The sequence below is a fragment of the Apus apus genome, chromosome 26 (assembly GCF_020740795.1).
Source record: "Apus apus isolate bApuApu2 chromosome 26, bApuApu2.pri.cur, whole genome shotgun sequence".
NCBI classification, from domain to species: domain Eukaryota; kingdom Metazoa; phylum Chordata; class Aves; order Apodiformes; family Apodidae; genus Apus; species Apus apus.
Window position 1 is genome coordinate 5,159,188 of NC_067307.1, and position 15,993 is coordinate 5,175,180.

The 15,993-nt window shown below is 60.7% G+C and overlaps 3 protein-coding genes across 3 annotated transcripts; all 3 read right to left on the bottom strand.

Moving 5' to 3' along the window:
* Nucleotides 1–288: 288 nt before the first annotated feature.
* On the bottom strand, nt 289–4,307 carry LOC127394633 (histone H2A.V). The gene is made up of 5 exons (XM_051640739.1): nt 4,136–4,307; nt 1,383–1,460; nt 1,130–1,243; nt 909–1,038; nt 289–403 (listed from the first exon to the last, which is right to left on the bottom strand). Exons 1-5 carry the CDS (start codon nt 4,283–4,285, stop codon nt 342–344), a joined length of 534 nt encoding a protein of 177 aa, XP_051496699.1. The 5' UTR covers nt 4,286–4,307; the 3' UTR covers nt 289–341.
* Nucleotides 4,308–9,609: 5,302 nt separating this feature from the next.
* Nucleotides 9,610–12,312, bottom strand: PURB (purine rich element binding protein B). The gene has a single exon (XM_051640702.1). It carries the CDS (start codon nt 12,310–12,312, stop codon nt 11,278–11,280), a length of 1,035 nt encoding a protein of 344 aa, XP_051496662.1. The 3' UTR covers nt 9,610–11,277.
* A 1,498-nt stretch (nt 12,313–13,810) lies between these two features.
* Nucleotides 13,811–14,905, bottom strand: LOC127394635 (cytochrome c oxidase subunit 5B, mitochondrial). Its single transcript, XM_051640741.1, has 4 exons — nt 14,787–14,905; nt 14,602–14,675; nt 14,187–14,286; nt 13,811–14,103 (listed from the first exon to the last, which is right to left on the bottom strand). The coding sequence occupies exons 1-4, from the start codon at nt 14,854–14,856 to the stop codon at nt 13,991–13,993; spliced, it is 357 nt and encodes a 118-aa protein (XP_051496701.1). The 5' UTR covers nt 14,857–14,905; the 3' UTR covers nt 13,811–13,990.
* Nucleotides 14,906–15,993: the final 1,088 nt, after the last annotated feature.

Here is a 15,993-nt window from a genome sequence, read left to right on the forward strand (position 1 = left end):
AAATCCCGGCTATTCCCACCCCTCCTCCCACACTCCCTCCTGGACACCACAGGAAAGATGATTTTTGGTTGTTTTTTTTTTGTAAAAAATCGGTGTCTCCTTCCACGTTGTATAAAACCCGAGGGGGCAGCCGAGTCCCTCACCCGCCACCCAACCGCTGCCCCACCCCCCACAGCCTCCTCTCTCCCTCTCACCCCCCGCCCCCAACGCTTTTGTCCCCTCTACAGCCTATGATCTTCCTTTAAACTATTCCTTTAAAAAAAAAAAAATTTCCATGGATCCCCTCACTTTCTGCTGTCCCAGATGATGGGGAGGGGGCCGGTCGCTCTCCCCCCTCCTCCCTATGCCGTTTTCTGTTGTCCTTTCTTTCCAATCAGGGATTTATGGATGTGGGGGATGACACCTGTGGAGAGAAGAGCAGGATTTCTCTTAGATCCACGGGGTGAGGATTCCCCTGGGAACTGCAGAGAGGAGGATTCCCCTCGGATTCCTGGGGGAAGCAGAGGATTCCCCTCAGATCCAAATGGAAGGGAGGATTCCTCTCAGATCCCCATGGAAAGAAGAGGATCACCCTTTAAGTCCTTCCAAAGGGGAGGATCCCCCTTCAGACCCACGTGGAAGGCAGAAGAGAATTCCCTTCACATCCTCGTGGAAAGGGGAGGACTTCTCTCAGATCCCCCAGGAGAGGAGAGGATTCCCCTCAGCCCCTCCCAGACTTCCTGAAAAACTCCCAGAAATCCTCCATTCCCAGCAGAGTCTTCTCACATTTCCCCCCATTCCGCACATCACACATTCAACCTCCACCATCGACCACCGAGAATCTCCCCAGTTATTCTCCCCATATTTGACAGCCTCCCTCAGCCAAAATTCTCAGTTAGGGACAGGGAGGTGAGGAAGGTGGCACCCACCTCCTCCAGCGATGGTGGCTTTGATCAGGGAGTCCAGCTCCTCATCCCCACGGATGGCCAGCTGCAGGTGACGGGGCGTGATCCGCTTGACCTTCAAGTCCTTTGACGCGTTCCCCGCCAACTCCAATACCTACCGGGACACCAGGAAGACACTCAGCATTCCCAGGGCAAGGATTGTTGGGAAGGGATTTGGCTGGAAGGGCTGGAAAGGGGACACCCACCTCAGCAGTCAGGTACTCCAGGATGGCTGCGCTGTACACGGCAGCGGTGGCGCCCACTCGCCCGTGGCTGGTAGTCCGGGTCTTTAGGTGCCGGTGGATGCGGCCAACGGGGAACTGGGATGGGAGCAATCAACACCTCATTAACACCCCCAGACTTAATTAGGCTCATTTTAACCCGAGGCGTTCCCCAAAAGGGGCTCTGGGGTGGCCCCAATCAGGGAGGATGGGATGAGGGAAGTGGCTGGTGTGGTACCTGCAACCCTGCCCTCTGGGAGCGCGACACCGCCTTGGCCTTGGCCTTCCCACTGTCCTTCCCTGCCTTCCCTCCAGCCTGCAAGAGAGAAACCCCCCTGTTAATTAAGCTTAATTAACTCTCAGCCCTGCTGTGCTCTAATCCAGAGGAGAACATGCTCCTCTGTCACCACCAATGGCTTCTCCAATGACCCCAAACGAGGCAAATCCAAGGGGACAAGAGGGATCGAGATCACTGTTGCCCTGGCAGAGTCTCCTCTCTCTTCCTGCTATTCCCATTATTTTCCAAAAAAATATGCCAAATGGGGGGAAACCAGCCCCAAAACCACCTTTTTGGGAGAATGGTGTGATTCCAGGTGAGGACACTGTCCCTGAATGTAGGAATTTGTGGGATAGAAGAGCAATTCCCTTCCCGCTCCAGAGCGGAAAAATCATGTGGGAGCTCCAAAAATCAGGGATTTAATGAAAACGAGTTTGCAGGGGAAGAGTGAAACCCCAAAATTTGGAAGCCAGTGGGAAAGGAGGATGGGCTGAAGGGAGGTTGTGGTGGGATCACTTGAATCCACCTGAAGCAAATCAATGTGTTGGAAGGATATGGAAAGAATCCACGGGATCCAGTGATTCCCCAGAGACTGAGGTGACATTAATTGTTTAAATCCTTGAAATAAGACCTGGGAGCATCCAAGAGTCAGGGTTAACACCCTGAGCTCCACCAGCACTGGTTTAAATACATATACTGGGAAAAAAAAATCATGGCATGGGGAAAATATTTAATTTGGAGTCAAGAAAACTGAGTGGAGCAGCAAACCCGGAGAGACTTTGGAAGGGGCTGGCTCAAGGTTTTTGGGATGACTTGGAGATGTGTCTAGAAAGGCTGTGGAGCATCAGGTGTGACACTGTCTGCTCTCTGGGGACTTTATCAGGAGAAAAACTCACTAAATGAAACTTCCAAAATCAGGAAGGGGGATTTGGGGATGTTTCCTTGCTCTGGAAATAATGAAATCATGGGATGGGTTGGAAGGACCTTCATGATCTCGATCCCACCCCCCTGCATGGGCAGGGACACCTCCCACCAGCCCAGGCTGCTCCAAGCCCCATCCAACCTGCCCTTCAACACTGCCAGGGATGGGGCAGCCACAGCTTCCCTGGGCAACCTGGGCCAGGGTCTCCCCACCCTCACACCCAAGAATTCCCTCCTCATCTCCAACCTCCACCTCCCTCTTCCAGTTTTCATCCATCCCCCTCATCCCATCCCTCCCTGCCCTTGTCCCAAGCCCCTCCCCAGCTTTCCTGGAGCCCCCTCAGGCACTGGAAGCTGCTCTAAGGTCTCCCTGAAGCCCTCCCTCCTTCTCCACCTCAACTCAAGCTCTGGGAAAAGCCCTGGCTGTTCACACCAAAGACTTCTATCAACCAGCTGTGAACTTTCCCACTTTTCCATCCAGTTTTCCAACCAGCAGCTACCCCCCAATGCGCCTTTATGCTCAATTTGACTGCAAAAAGGAATTCAATGTCTCAAGGCCTGAGGTTTGTCTCCCTCTCCGACATCCAAACCCTCCCCAGGGCTTGCAGAAGAAAGCCTCTTTGAAGAACATCCCCCAGATTTCCCGCTCCCCTTGGGATGCTTGACTGGGTTGGAGCATCTTCTTCCCTTCTCCCCATCGAATCCACATTCCCAGACCCAAACCCCACTGAGTCTCTCACAGCCACTTTGTTGGGTTTTTGTTTTCTTTCATCTTGTTTCAAACAAGACTAAAATACTTCAAAAAGCAACTTTTTCTCTATTGCCACAAGTTAGGAGACACCCTCCAGCACTGGGAAGGGGTTGCAGCAGCTCAGGGAGCGTTTCCATGGTAACCCTGAGCAGATAGGGCCCCTTACCTCCCACTTGGAATCTCCTCCTATCCTAAGTGACAGTTACAGACCCCGAGGTTGGGACTTCCACAGGTTTCATGCCCTCAGGGAAGATAAAACCCCGGGCTTCATCCCCTAGGGAATCAGAGTGTCCCTTGGGAAGCCACCAGAGAGCTGGTGGCTGGAATCTAGAGGCAAGGTTAGAATCCAAAGAATGGAATTCCAAGGTTAGAACCCAAACCATGGAAACGAGGGCTTAGAACCCAAACCCTGGTAACCCAAAGTTAAAATCCAAACGCTGGAAACCCAAAATTAAAATCCAGACTCTGGAAACTCAAAGTTAAGACCCAATCCATGGAACCCAACGCCCCCGGGCCCGGGGCTGCCCCGGGAGGCAGCGGGCACTTGACAGACGCCCTTCAGGCCGCTCCCTCCCGCCGCCCCGGGTTTTACCCCCCCTGACAGTCACTTCCTGTCACCACACAATCAACTTTATAAACACACAAACACCATTAAAAGAGGCTGTTTCCCCCCAGACCCGCGCCCGCCGGCAGCCCCGGCCCCCCCCGGGGAAGCTCTGACAGCCCCGGGGAGCTCCCGGCCCCGCCGCCCGGTGAGGCCGGCACCGGGAGAACGCTCGGGAACTCAACGGCACCGCCGGAACGGGAGGGAGCGGGTTTCGACGCCCTCCCAAGCGCCCCGTGCACGGCCGGGAGCCCCCGGGCAGGGCGGGGGGCGGCGGCAGCCCCAAGGTCACCGCTCGCCGACAGCGGGAGCCGCCCGCCCCGCGCTGCCCGCCGAGCGGCCCCGCGCTGCCACCGGCAGCTCCGGCCCCGCCGCCCGCTGCCCCGCGCCGCGGAGCCCCCCGCGGCCCCACCCGGCCCGGCCGCCGCCGCCCGTCACCATAGCGTCGGAGCCCGGTCGCTGGTCCCGCGTCCGCTGCGGAGCCGCCTCAGGAGCCGCCAGACAATAACCCGCCCGATGGCGAGGAGCGAGCCCGACCTGCCGCTGCAAGTAGGAGCCAATCACGTAGTCCCACACTAGTTTGAACATCCCGCTGCCGCCAATCGCAGCCCCGCTTCTTGCTGCCCGCCTGGCCCCGCCCCGCCGCCCGGCTAACGGCTGTTTTTCCTTTGCACACGGCACGCAGGGCTGAGGGCGGGGGGCGTGCCCGCCGACGCCGGCCGGTGGGCGGGGCAGGGGAATGACGTGAGGACAGGCCAATCAGAAGAGAAAGCCGTCCGGCGGGGGGCGGGGCTAAGAGGATGGACAGCTGGGAGAGCCAATGGCAGGAGAGCAGCCTTTCCCGGCCATTCCATGTCGCCGCCCCCCGTGTTGTTTGTTACGCAGCGCGGGGGGGGGGGGGCTCGTGGCCGCCGCCGGTACCGGGGGCTCCGCGGGCGCCGGGGGGGCCGGGTCCCCCCGGTTCCTGGCAGGGCCTCGCTCCGCACGGGCCCTGCCGCCTCCTTCCCCCGCCCCGCTCCCCGCCCGGCCCGGGCCCTGTCATCAACCCCGCGGTCGAGCGGAGGGTTCGGGCCTGAGGCCCGGTCTGGGAAGGGCTTAAACCGGGATTACGAGCGGCTGAACTTGGCCCCGGGAGGCGCTGCCGGTGCCGGGCGGCGGCACCAGCGGGGGCAGGGCAGTCCCTGCCTGGGGACGCGGGCCTGGGAGAGCCGCGCCTCCGGGTCTCTGTGTTTTTCAGGAAATCCAGAAATAAAGGCTGGTCCTGTGGGATAAGATTAGGGATAAAAGCAGCAAGGAGGTAACACGGGTTGTCCCGGCAGCCCTGTCAGCTCCTGGGCTGGGGGATTTGGGCTGGGGCTTGGCCGCGGGGGGTGCTGAGAGGCAGGAGGGACAGTTTCTGGTAACAGGAGGGGTTAAATAAGGTCAGAAAAAGTAAAAAAAAAAAATGACATTTGGGGGAGGGGGTTTGATGGTGTGTTAGGGAAGAGAACGTCCCAGAGAATAAACCCCTGATTCCTGTGGTGAGCCCATCCCAGCAGCCAATCAACCCCCATTGATGTGATGAGCTTAATTTTGTAGGAATAACTTGGGATTTTAGAGAGCGAAGGATGGGACGGGAGCAGCTTTGAGAGGGTTTCGAGGAGCCCCTGCCCTGGGATGGCGGACACAGCTCTTGGCTCCAGGATGATCCAGGTAGGGAAGCACCAGGCTGAGGAGGAGGAGGATGAGGAAGGCACCTTTGCACAGTCCCTGTCCCCCGGGGTCCAACCCCTTGCCTCAGTTTCCCTCCAGGGTGCAGCGGCACAACCCCCACGTACCATGGGAAGGACCGGGCTGGGGGTTCTGAGCCCTCCGGGAGCAGCTGGGGGGGGGTCGCTCAGAGCCCCCAGCCCGGTCCTCCCCCCTAGGGAACTGCCGCCAGAGTCTCGGGGCCCCCCCAGCTGTTCCTAGCGCCCCCACCCTCCCCTCCAGCTGTCCCCAAGCCCCCCCACTGTCCCCAGCCCCCCCTCAGCTGCCCCAGCCCCCCCACCCCAGCTGTCCCCAGCCCCCTCCCCCAGCCCCGTCCAGAAAGAAGGGAAGGAGGGGTCGCAGCAGCTGCTCCCCTCGGCATTGCGGGCGGGGGGCACACACAGGAGGCTGCCGGCTGCTCCCCGAAAGGGCCGAGGGCCCCCGCAGGGGGGAGGGGAGCAGCGGCGGCTGCTGATGCGCGTGCGGCTCCGCCGGTGTCCTCAGATGAGCCCGTGTCCGCAGGGAGCCGCAGAGCCCGGCGCGGGGGGGCTGCGGGGAACACCCCCCCCCCAAGCACACCCCCCCCCAGCTGTCCCATGGCCTCCTGCACACGCTGTGACACGCGTGTGACATGCCCACCCCTCCTGCCAGGTGCCCCCTGCAGCACTGGGGACCCCCCACCCAGGGACAGGGCCCGGCCTGGGGACGTGGTGGAGCTGGATGTGCCCACGCTGGGGACCCCCAAACCCTCAGGACAATGTGTGAGACCCCCAGAGGCCCCAAGACCACTCTTCCCAACACCCCAAGGTCTACACTGATCCTGCCCACCCTGTCCCTTCCCAAGATGGTGGCACTGGTGAGACCCTTGGGGACAGTCTGGGACCCCCACCCCGGGATCCTTCAGAGCCAGCTGGGGACCCCTTGGGGACAGTCAGGGACCCTCAGGGCCAGCTGGGGACTCCTGGGGACAGGCAAGGACCACTTGGTTACAGCTGGGGACCTCACAGGGATAGTCAGGGACCCCTCAGGGAGTTGGGGACCCCTGGGGACAGGGAGGAACTGGACAGTTGGGGACCTCTCAGTGACAGGGACACCTCAGGGCCAGTCAGGGACCCCAGGAACAGTGAGGGACTCCTGGGGCCAACCAGGGACCCCTCAGGGATAGTTGGGGTCTCCTCAGGAATAACTGGTGACCCCCTGGGGACAGCTGGGGACCCCCCATGCCCCCCTCCCCAAGCAGGCAGGCAGGGCCAGGCTTTGTTTTGGGTTTTTTTTGTGTTTTTTTGTTTTGTTTTGTTTTTTCCCATTCACTTTCCCGCATACTTTTTATTTGTTACAAACATACAATTCTTTAAATATAGACCTTGTAAAACTCCATTTGCAAAAATCTGCTACGGTTGGGGAGCGCTCGGAGCTGTTGGATCCATCGTTCCATGGTGGGGTCGTCACGTCGGGGGCCTCGTTAGTGGTCACACCCAGGACCTGCCTTCGGCCACCGCCGGCTGCAGGGGGAGGGGAGGGGGGGCCCAAGACCACCCCCCAGCGCCAGCAGCCCCACGTTGGGCCACCTAAAGTGCACGGTTTGCTTTAGTTTTGTTTTTCATTTTTTTCTTTATATCCTTTTTTTTTATTATTTCTTTTGTGTCTTTTTCTTTTTTCTTTTTTTTTTTGTCGGTTTTATTTTTTGTGTCTTTTTCCTTTTTTTTTTCTTTTTTTTCTTTTTTTTTTTTTGTTAAAAAAATAAGAGGAATTAAAACTTTTTTCTTCTTTTCGTCAAAAGGGACTTTTTGGGGTGAGTGGTTTGGGCTCCTGGGCAGGTGGTGGTTGAAGCCAGTCTTGGTGGGTCCCAAAGGATCCATCTCTTTGGAGGAGGTGTCAGGAAGAGCTGGTTCTCAGACAAGGATCCAGATCTTGGAAGTGGATCCAGCTCTTCAGGAGGATCCAACTCTTAGAGGAGGATCCAGATCTTGGAGATGGATCCATCTCTCAGGAGGATGCACATCTTGAAGGATGGTCCTGATGTCAGGAGGATCCAGATATTGCAGGTGGATCTGGCTCTTCAGGAAGATCCAACTCTTGGAGGAGGACACATCTTGGAGAAGGATTCGGCTCTCCAGGAGGATCCTGAGCTGAGGGGAAGGTCCCAATCTCAGGAGGATCCAGATCTTGGAAGCAGATCTGGCTCTCAGGAGGATCCAACTCCTACAGGATCCAGATCTTGGAGGATGGTCCCAATCTTGGGAGGATCCAACTCTTAGAGGAGGATCCAGACCTTGGAGAATGGTCCAGCTCTCACAAGGATCCAGATCTTGAAGGATGCTCCAGCTCTGAGGAGGCTCTAGCTCTTGAGGGTAGATACAACCTTCAGGAGGATCTGGCACGTAGAGGAGAATCCAGCTCTTGGAAGAGGATCCAGATCTCGGAGAAGAGTCCAGATCTTAGAGGATCCATCTCATAGGAGGATCCATCTCTTGAAGCGGAACCCAGCTCTGAGGAGGATCCAGCTCCAGGCAAACCATCTGCTTCTCTCCACCACCACCACCTCACCAACCATCCGGCACATTTCACCACCCCAGGACCAGGGAGCCCAGCCCACCCACCACGGCCGCTCCGGGGCTGCCGATCCCGGCGGCCACTTCCGATGCCGCTCGGGGACCCTTCGCGCGTCACCTCAAGCGCCCTCCTCGCGCCTCGTGGCTTTTCTTCTAGTGGGGTTTGGGTTTTGTCCTATTTTTCTATTTTTAAAACTTTTCTTTCATACAAGAGAACCCAGCGGGGTGGAGGGGGGTATTTTTTTATCCCTCACACCCCCAACCAGGGCAGCAAAGGACCCCGGGGGGCTCCTCAGGACCCCCAGAGGTCAATCCCAACGTTCTCCCATCTTTTTCTCTCAAGGAGAAGGGAGGAAAAATTGAAGCAATTTCAACTTCTCCCAGAACCCCTGAAGGCTCCTTGGGGTATTTACATAAAGTTTGGGGCCATTTACATCCACTTTGGGGCGTTATACAAGATTTACAAGATTTCTCCTGCTTTTTTGTGTGTGTGTTTTATCCAGCAAGAAAAAGTCGCGCTCTCAAAACGAGTCCCTCCTGGGGCAACAGAGATCTGGAAGCTCCAAGAATTTGGGATTATTTCCCCCCCCTCCACCACCACCTTTCTGGTTAAAAACAAACAAACCAACAGAAATTTGCCTGTTTTCTATGGAATCCAAACAAACAAAAAAAAAAGAAATCAACCAACCCAACCCCAACAGGATCATATTTACATACATAGATAGAAGGGACCAACCAAACCCTCACGCCGCCTTCGGCGACGCCAAGATCCATCCTCGGGATCCCTCTGGAAAAAAAACAACCAACCAACCAAACCCCCAAAACTCACCAAAAAACCCCCAAAACCCTCCCCCCAAAAAAACCCCACCCCATCACCCCCCTCAAACCACCCACGTCCTCGCTCACCCCGAGGCTCCTCCATCCCCGGCTCCGAATCCTCCCCTGCTTTTGGCAGGTTGGAACAACACCCTAAAAACCTCATTTGGGGCTTGTTTTTTTTGGGGGGAACCTTCCTTGGATTTGGGATTCCCATTGGATTTGGGATTCCCCTTGGATTTGAGATTCCCCTTGGATTTGGGGTTCCCCTTGGATTCGGGATGGTTTGTTGCCTCTCCCAACGCGCTCTGCTCGGCTCACCCGTCTGTTGGAAGGTCCAAATGGAGCTGCAGAAGGTTCTGGACACGGATACACCGGCGGGACAACGGAGCCGACGCCGGATCCTGGGTTGCTGCTTTTATCCATGTCTGTATTTTTTCTTTTTTTGGCCTTATTTGCCTTATTTTTATCTCTTTTTTCCTTTTCCACCTCATTCCCAGGCCGGGCCGGTGGTGACCCCGGAGTAGAAATTTAAGGCTCAATTCCAGCAATTCAGCCAAAAAAAGAATATCTATATATCTATATATATTTTTTTTTTTTTTAAATATATATATCTCATCCTCTTTAAAAATAAAAGGAGAGGTTCCACCGGTGTCTCTGCTCCCAGCAAATCCATCGTCCCCCGATGCGGTGCATTCGATGTCATCATGTGATATTTTGTTTGGTGGTTGGTTTTGGTTTTATTTTTTGGTGTTTTTTGTGGGTTTTTTTTCTTGTTTTCCTCCGCAGCAAAAAAAAAACAAACAACAAACCGAAAAGCGCCCAAAAAGTGAAATTAAAACCCAAACAAAAAGAAGGAAACCAAACCAGGAGGATGGTGGATACAGCAGGAACGTCACTGGGAAGAGCTGCCTGAGGGTATAAAATACAGTACGGACACGGTTGGGAGATGGAGAAATCAAGAGTATTGCTCCCATGAGTGAGGAGACCCCTGGTCCTTGGCCACGGAGAAGGTTTAAAAACGGGATCAACGGAAGCAAGAATGTTAAAAATCCCTTTCAGAAGAGCAGGGAGAGGTGGGATGGGGGCTGAGAACAGACGGACGGATGGACAGATGTCTCCCCCCCCACCTTGGAGCTCCGTTGGGTTTGGGGATGGAGCTGGTGTCTGGAGCTGCCGGTCGGGTCGTTCCTCCTTCCCAAGAAATCCAGAGAGAGGGAAGACGCCGGGATCCGTGGCAATAAATTAAGGAGGTGGTTGAGGCTTGAGCAGGATCCCAAACACGGCGGGGAAAATGATCAACAAGAACAACAACAGAAAGAGTCCTAAAACCGTGGAGAAGCCGTTGGATGAGAAGATCTGAAACTTTGGAATGACAAGCGAGGAAAACCACCCCCCCCGGGTCAGTTCAGAGTTCTTGGGATAAAGAAACACCAGGAAAGGGCAGGATTTACCTGACTGAGCTTCAAAAAAAAAAAAAAAAAAAAGCCAAAAGCAGAAAGACTAGTTGAGAGGGGGGGAAAAAAATCTGTTTAATACCGGTGGTGATGGCTGGAAAAAAAAAAAAAAAGACCTAAAAACCCCCCAAAATACCAGGGAAGGCTCCGGCTGCCGCGTCCTGCTGAGCCACCCGTGAGAGGCACCGGGAAGGGCGGCAGTTGGGTTTCTGAAGGAAAAAACAACCCGAACAAAAGGGGAAAAGGGGCGGATTTCAGCGCCCGAGGTCCCGGTTGTGGCGGGGACGAGCAGCCCCGGCCGGGCCGTCCCGCTGCAGCCGCCGGTGTCGCCTTATTTGGAGCGAAGGGGAAGATCTTGAACCCCCGTCGAGTTTTTCCTTGTGCTTTGTGCCTCACTCGGTGACTTCCCCCCATCAGAGGCGGCGGGGGGGGAGGGGGGATGGAAAAAATGGGGGTAAATCATCCAAACGGAGACGTTTGGGGGTTGTCGGGAGGTTTTTTTCCTTAATTTTCAGGAACCTGCCAGCCCGGCGCCGGGCGCGGGGTCCAGTTGGGGCGCCTGGAGTTGAGCAGTTTGCATCCCAAAAAAGTAATCGAAAGGGAATAAAATGGAAGGGGGGGGAAATCAAAAGGAAAAAGAAAAGAGAATGGACGTTGGTCCAGATGCAGCGTCCCCCCCCCGCTCCACGGTCCCGTCCTTCCCCCCCCCCCATCTCCTGCTCCTCTTCCACCGGTGCGGGGCTCGGCACCGGGGACGCTGGTTTCGGTGTTCGCGGGGGGGGGGGGGCGGGGGGCACCGTCCGGGCCACCCCCCACAAGCAGCGAGTCCTCGGGGCTGCGGGACCCCCCGCGGCAGGGGGGGCGGAGGGAGCTCCGGGAGCGGTTGGCGTCGCGGTTGGGCCGGCTTCTCTCTCCGGCGGCGGTGGGGGGAGGTCGGGGACCAATGCGGGGGTTTGGAGGGGGGGCGTTGGGGATTTGGGGCGGGGGGGTTAGGCCGGCGGGGCTGAGGTCGGGGGTTGGGGGTGGCTCAGTCGTCGTCCACGTCGTCGCCGTCAGAGTCGTCACCGGCGCCGCTGCCGCTCCCGGGGCCGGGGGGCCCGGCCCGTCGGTCGTAGAGCTTGTCCCGCTGGCGCTCCTGGATGTCGCGCATCTCCTCGGCGTAGCGGCAGAAGGCGCCGCCGAACTTGGCCCAGGCCTTGTAAGGGACGGTGATGGCGTTGCGGTAGGACGGCTTCACCTCGCTCACCCGCAGGAAAACGCCGTATTTGTTGCAGCCCACGTCGAAAAAGAACCGTTTGGAGTCCACGGTGATGGAGGTGCCCTCGGGCAGCTCCCCGTAGAGCCCCCCGCCGCCCGGCCCCCCGCCCCCGGGGCCGCCCAGCTCCTCTTCCTCTCCCCCGTAGTCGTCGATCAGCTTGGCCAGCGCGTCGCGGAACTCGATCAGGCCCTGGGCGGGCAGGGCGATGGTTTGGCCGCTCTGCAAACCGGGGGGACCCCCGGGGAAACCCCCCGGTCCGCCGGGCCCTCGGTTGACGGTCTGACGGATCCGGAGGAACCTCCCGCGCTGATTCTCCTTCAGGTCCAGATAATATTTACGGTTTTCCCGTACCAGGAATTCGCTTTTGAGGGCGCGGCGGGGCCCGGGCCCGGCGCCGTCCTCCCCGGGGGGCCCGGCGGCCTGGGCCAGCTGCTCGGGGCTGGAGGGGCCCAGCTGCGCGTAGTGCTCGATGAAGTCGCCCAGGTAGTCGCGGAACTCGGCGGCCACCGCCATGGAGAGCGTCAGGCGGCTCTTGGACCCGCCCGCCCCCACCTCGGCGATCTTCAGGAACCGGCCCTTGGCGTTCTGCTTCACGTCCAGGTAGAAGCGCTTGTTCTGGATGTCCAGCCGCTTCGAGGCCAGCTCCTGCGTCTCCTGCTCCGGGCCGGCCCCGCCGCTGCCTCCGCCGGAGCCCCCGCCGGCCCCGCTCCCGCTCCCGCCGCCTCCTCCGCCCCCGCCGCCGCGGCCGGGGCCGAAGCCGCCGCCGCTGCCGCCGCGCTCGCTGCCGCTGTCCCCGTCCGCCATCTTGTCCGCCCGCCCGCCCCGCTTCCGGCGCGCGGCCCCGCCCCTCTGCGACACCGCTGACGTCACCGCCGCGCTCCCGCCGCCGGGTCACGTGGGGCGCGGGAGACCCCGCCCGCCGCGTCCCCGCGCGCCCCCTGGAGCCCCGCCCCCCGCCCGGCCCCGCCCCCCGCCTCCCATTGGCCGAGCACCCGCGGCGGGAAGGATGACGTCATGGCCGGCCCGCATGACGTCATCCAGCGCCTCAGGGGCTGGGGGGCCCGCGGGACCCTCTGAGACCCCCGGGACCCCCCGGGACCCAGAGCGAATCCTTTGGGAACATCCCGGAGGCCCCGGAACCTCCAGGGACCCCCGGGGGACCCTCAGCACCTCCCGGAGACCCCCTGGGAGCTCCAGGGATCCCTCAGAGCCTCCTGGGGCCTCCAGCACCTTCAGGGAAACCACCGGGACTCCCTGGGACCCCCTGGGGACCTTCTGGGAACATCTCGGAGCATCCTGAAGCCTCCAGAGACTTTCAGAGACGCTTTGAAGACACTGAGCACCTCCTGGGGACCCTCTGGCACCTCTGGGAACCCCCTGAAGCCTCCAGTGACCCCCAAGGGTCTCCTGGGGACATGAAAGACCCTCCTGAAGCCTCCTGTGATCCCTCAGAGACACCCAGTACCTCCTGGGGACCCTCTGGGACCCCCTGGAGACATCCTAGAGCCTCTGGAAGCCTCCAGAGATCTTCTAGGACCTCTTGGGGCTTTGGGGACATCCCAGAGCCTCCTGATACCTCCTGTGACTCCCTGCACCTCCCCAGATCCGGGACCAGCCCCATGGCACGAGAAGCTGCAGCAGGTCCCATCTCCTCCAAGACGCAGCAGCTCAGGGACCACCGGGACCACCCACCACCTGCAGAGCTTTGACCACCATGTGTGTCTGCGTGGCCACCTGGAGAACCTCAGAAGCCACCACCAAGCTGGAGGCCCAGGTGACTCCCCATGAGGTTGTCCCAGCTCGGATGTGGGGCCGGTGGCTTTTGTCACCATGGGAACACATTTTGAGGACCAACACCTGATTGGGGAGGGGGTGGGACCACACGTCGGCAAGACCCCCAGAGGGTGCTGGAGACCACGGGGTGGGGGTGACAATGGGGAGGTGACACAGTGGGGCCTGGGGCTGCCAGAACCCCCCCGGTGGCCACAGACCCCACTTGGGTGGACACTGGGTGTGGGGGCTGGGCCGCTCCTTGGGGTCTGCAGGGGGAATCCCCCCTTTGGGTGGGGGCTTCTTTTGGGGAGGGGGGGGGGTCCCCAGGGCAGGGGGAGGGGCCCAAAAGGGCTTTGATTCTGCCCCCCCCCCCCCAAAGCTGCACCCCAGGGCAGAGGGACAGGGACATGCCCTCCCCCCAAATCCCAGCCCAAGATCATGAGCACCCCTGGGGGGGGCACAACCCCTCCCACCCCCCATCTCCCCCCCACCCCATGGGTGCTGCCCCCACCCACAGACAGAGCCAGGGTCTCACCACACAAACTGTTTATATGGGGGGGGGTGTCACACACAACAGAGAGAAGTGGGGGTGACTCCCGTGGGCCCCCCCCTTGGGTGCTGGGTGACCCATGGACCCCCACTGGGTGCTGGGGGGGGGGGGGGGGGTCAGTGTGACCCATGGGCCCCCCTGTTGTGTGACCCGGGGGGCTCAGTGGGGCAGCTCGTGGGGGATCAGTTTGTAGTGGGCGCCGCAGGAGGGGCAGCGCTGGGGCTCCCCCTGGTGCAGCCAGAACCAGACCACGCAGCTGTTGTCCTCTTCACCTGGGGGGGGAGAGGAAGAGGAGGGTGGGACGGACAGACAGACAAGGTGGGGGACAGAGGGGGGGGAGGGGGGGGTCACTCACAGACGCAGCCCACGATGCGTTTGGTGCTGATGGAGGGAACCAGGTTGGGCTCCTCCTTGGTCCCCGCGTAGCGCTTGGGCCGGAACATGCTGTAGGGGTCCTGGGGGGGCGGGGAGGGTCAGGGGGGGCACCCCCAGACTCTGCTCCCCCTCCCCGCCCCCCCCCAAGGATACCGTGTCCCTGATTCCAGCCCCGGGGGTCCCCCCAGCTCTGATCCACTCCCCAGGTTCCACACCCCCAGACTGACAAACCTCCCCAGATTCTCAAGTCCCCAAAGTCCCCAAACCCCCCCGATCCCCCCCCCTTCCAGATCCCCCTCCCCCCAACACGCCCCTTCCCCCTCCCCGCCCCCCCACAGACACCCGAGCCCCCCCGCACCTCCAGGCCTCGCCCCCGGCCGCCCCCCCGCACTCACCAGGCCCTTGTTCATCGCCTCCATCACCTTCCTCTCCAGCCCCGTCGCCTGCTCCTCATCGGTGGCCAGGCCGCCTGCGGGGCACCGGGGTCACGGCGGCAAGACCGCGGCCGGGCCCTGCCGCGCCCCCCGCCTCCCCCCGCCCCCCCCCGGCCCCCCCAGCCCCTCCCCGTCCCGGGGCTCACCGGGCGCGGCCAGGCCGCGGGCGGGCAGGAGCCGCAGGGCCGAGCGCACCCGCAGTAACCTTGAGGCCATGGCGGCGGCGCCGGAAGTGGAGGGCGGCGGGGCGGGGCGTGCGGCGGAAACGGGCTCCGCTTTGGGCTGGGACGCGTAGCGACCGGAGCCGCGCCCTTAGCAACAGGCCCCGCCCCCGGGAACAGAAGCTCCGCCCATTATCGCAGGCCACACCCCTCGGTGTAAGCACCGCCCCCCGCGCCTGGCCACGCCCCCTCGGGCGGGTCCCGGGGGGGCAGGGACGCCCTGGGGGAGGGGGGGGATGGAGACGCCCCCCGAGGGGACAGGGACCCTGACCCCGAGGCCTCGGGGACAAGTGACGGGGGGCGGGGCGGGGGGGACGGGTGGTCACAGGGTCAGGAGACCAGCCCCCCCCACCCCTCCACCTCCGTTTCCCCCCCTGGGGGGTGGGGGGTCCCTGGGGAGCACCCCCAGCTGCTCCCTCATCCCACAGCTCCCTTCATTAGCCAGTCCTGGTAATTGCCCCCCCGAGGGGTGATGGGGGTGAGGGGGGCAGTTTAACCCCGCCGAGGGGTGATGGGGGGGGCAGCACCACCCAGGGGGGAGGGCATACACCCCCTTTTTTACCCCACTTTAAGGCCGTAGGGGATTTGGGATCAATGCTGGGGTGAAGGGGGCACCCATGGGAGGGGGGCAGGGGGGCCCTGAGGCCTTTTATATGTGGAGGGGGGGATAAAAATAATTAATCGATAAAATAGAGCACAAAAATGACCCGGGGGGGGCATAAACACCCTTTTTTTACCCTATTTTAAGGCCTGAGCGGGTTGGGGATCAATGCTGGGGTGAAGAGGGCACCCATGGGTGGGGGGCCTGGGGGGGTGGGGGAGCCCTGAGGCCTTTTATAGGCAGGGGGGGTGGGTTTAAAAACAATCAATGGATAAGAAATGGCCCGGGGGGTGGGGGCAGGGTTGGGGCCATGGGCCCGTGCCAAGGGGGGAGGGCAGACGGACGGACGGACGGACGGACGCGCAGGTCGCCCCTGCAGCGCTTGGAGGCACCTCCAGGCCCTTTGCCCACCCCACCTCGGGGTGGGGGTGGTGGGGACCCCCCCCCAGGCCCCCCCTTCTCCCCCACCCATGGGGATGCAGGGCATGGAGCTCTGTGCCGTGGCCGTCCTGCTGCTCCTCTTCATCGCCG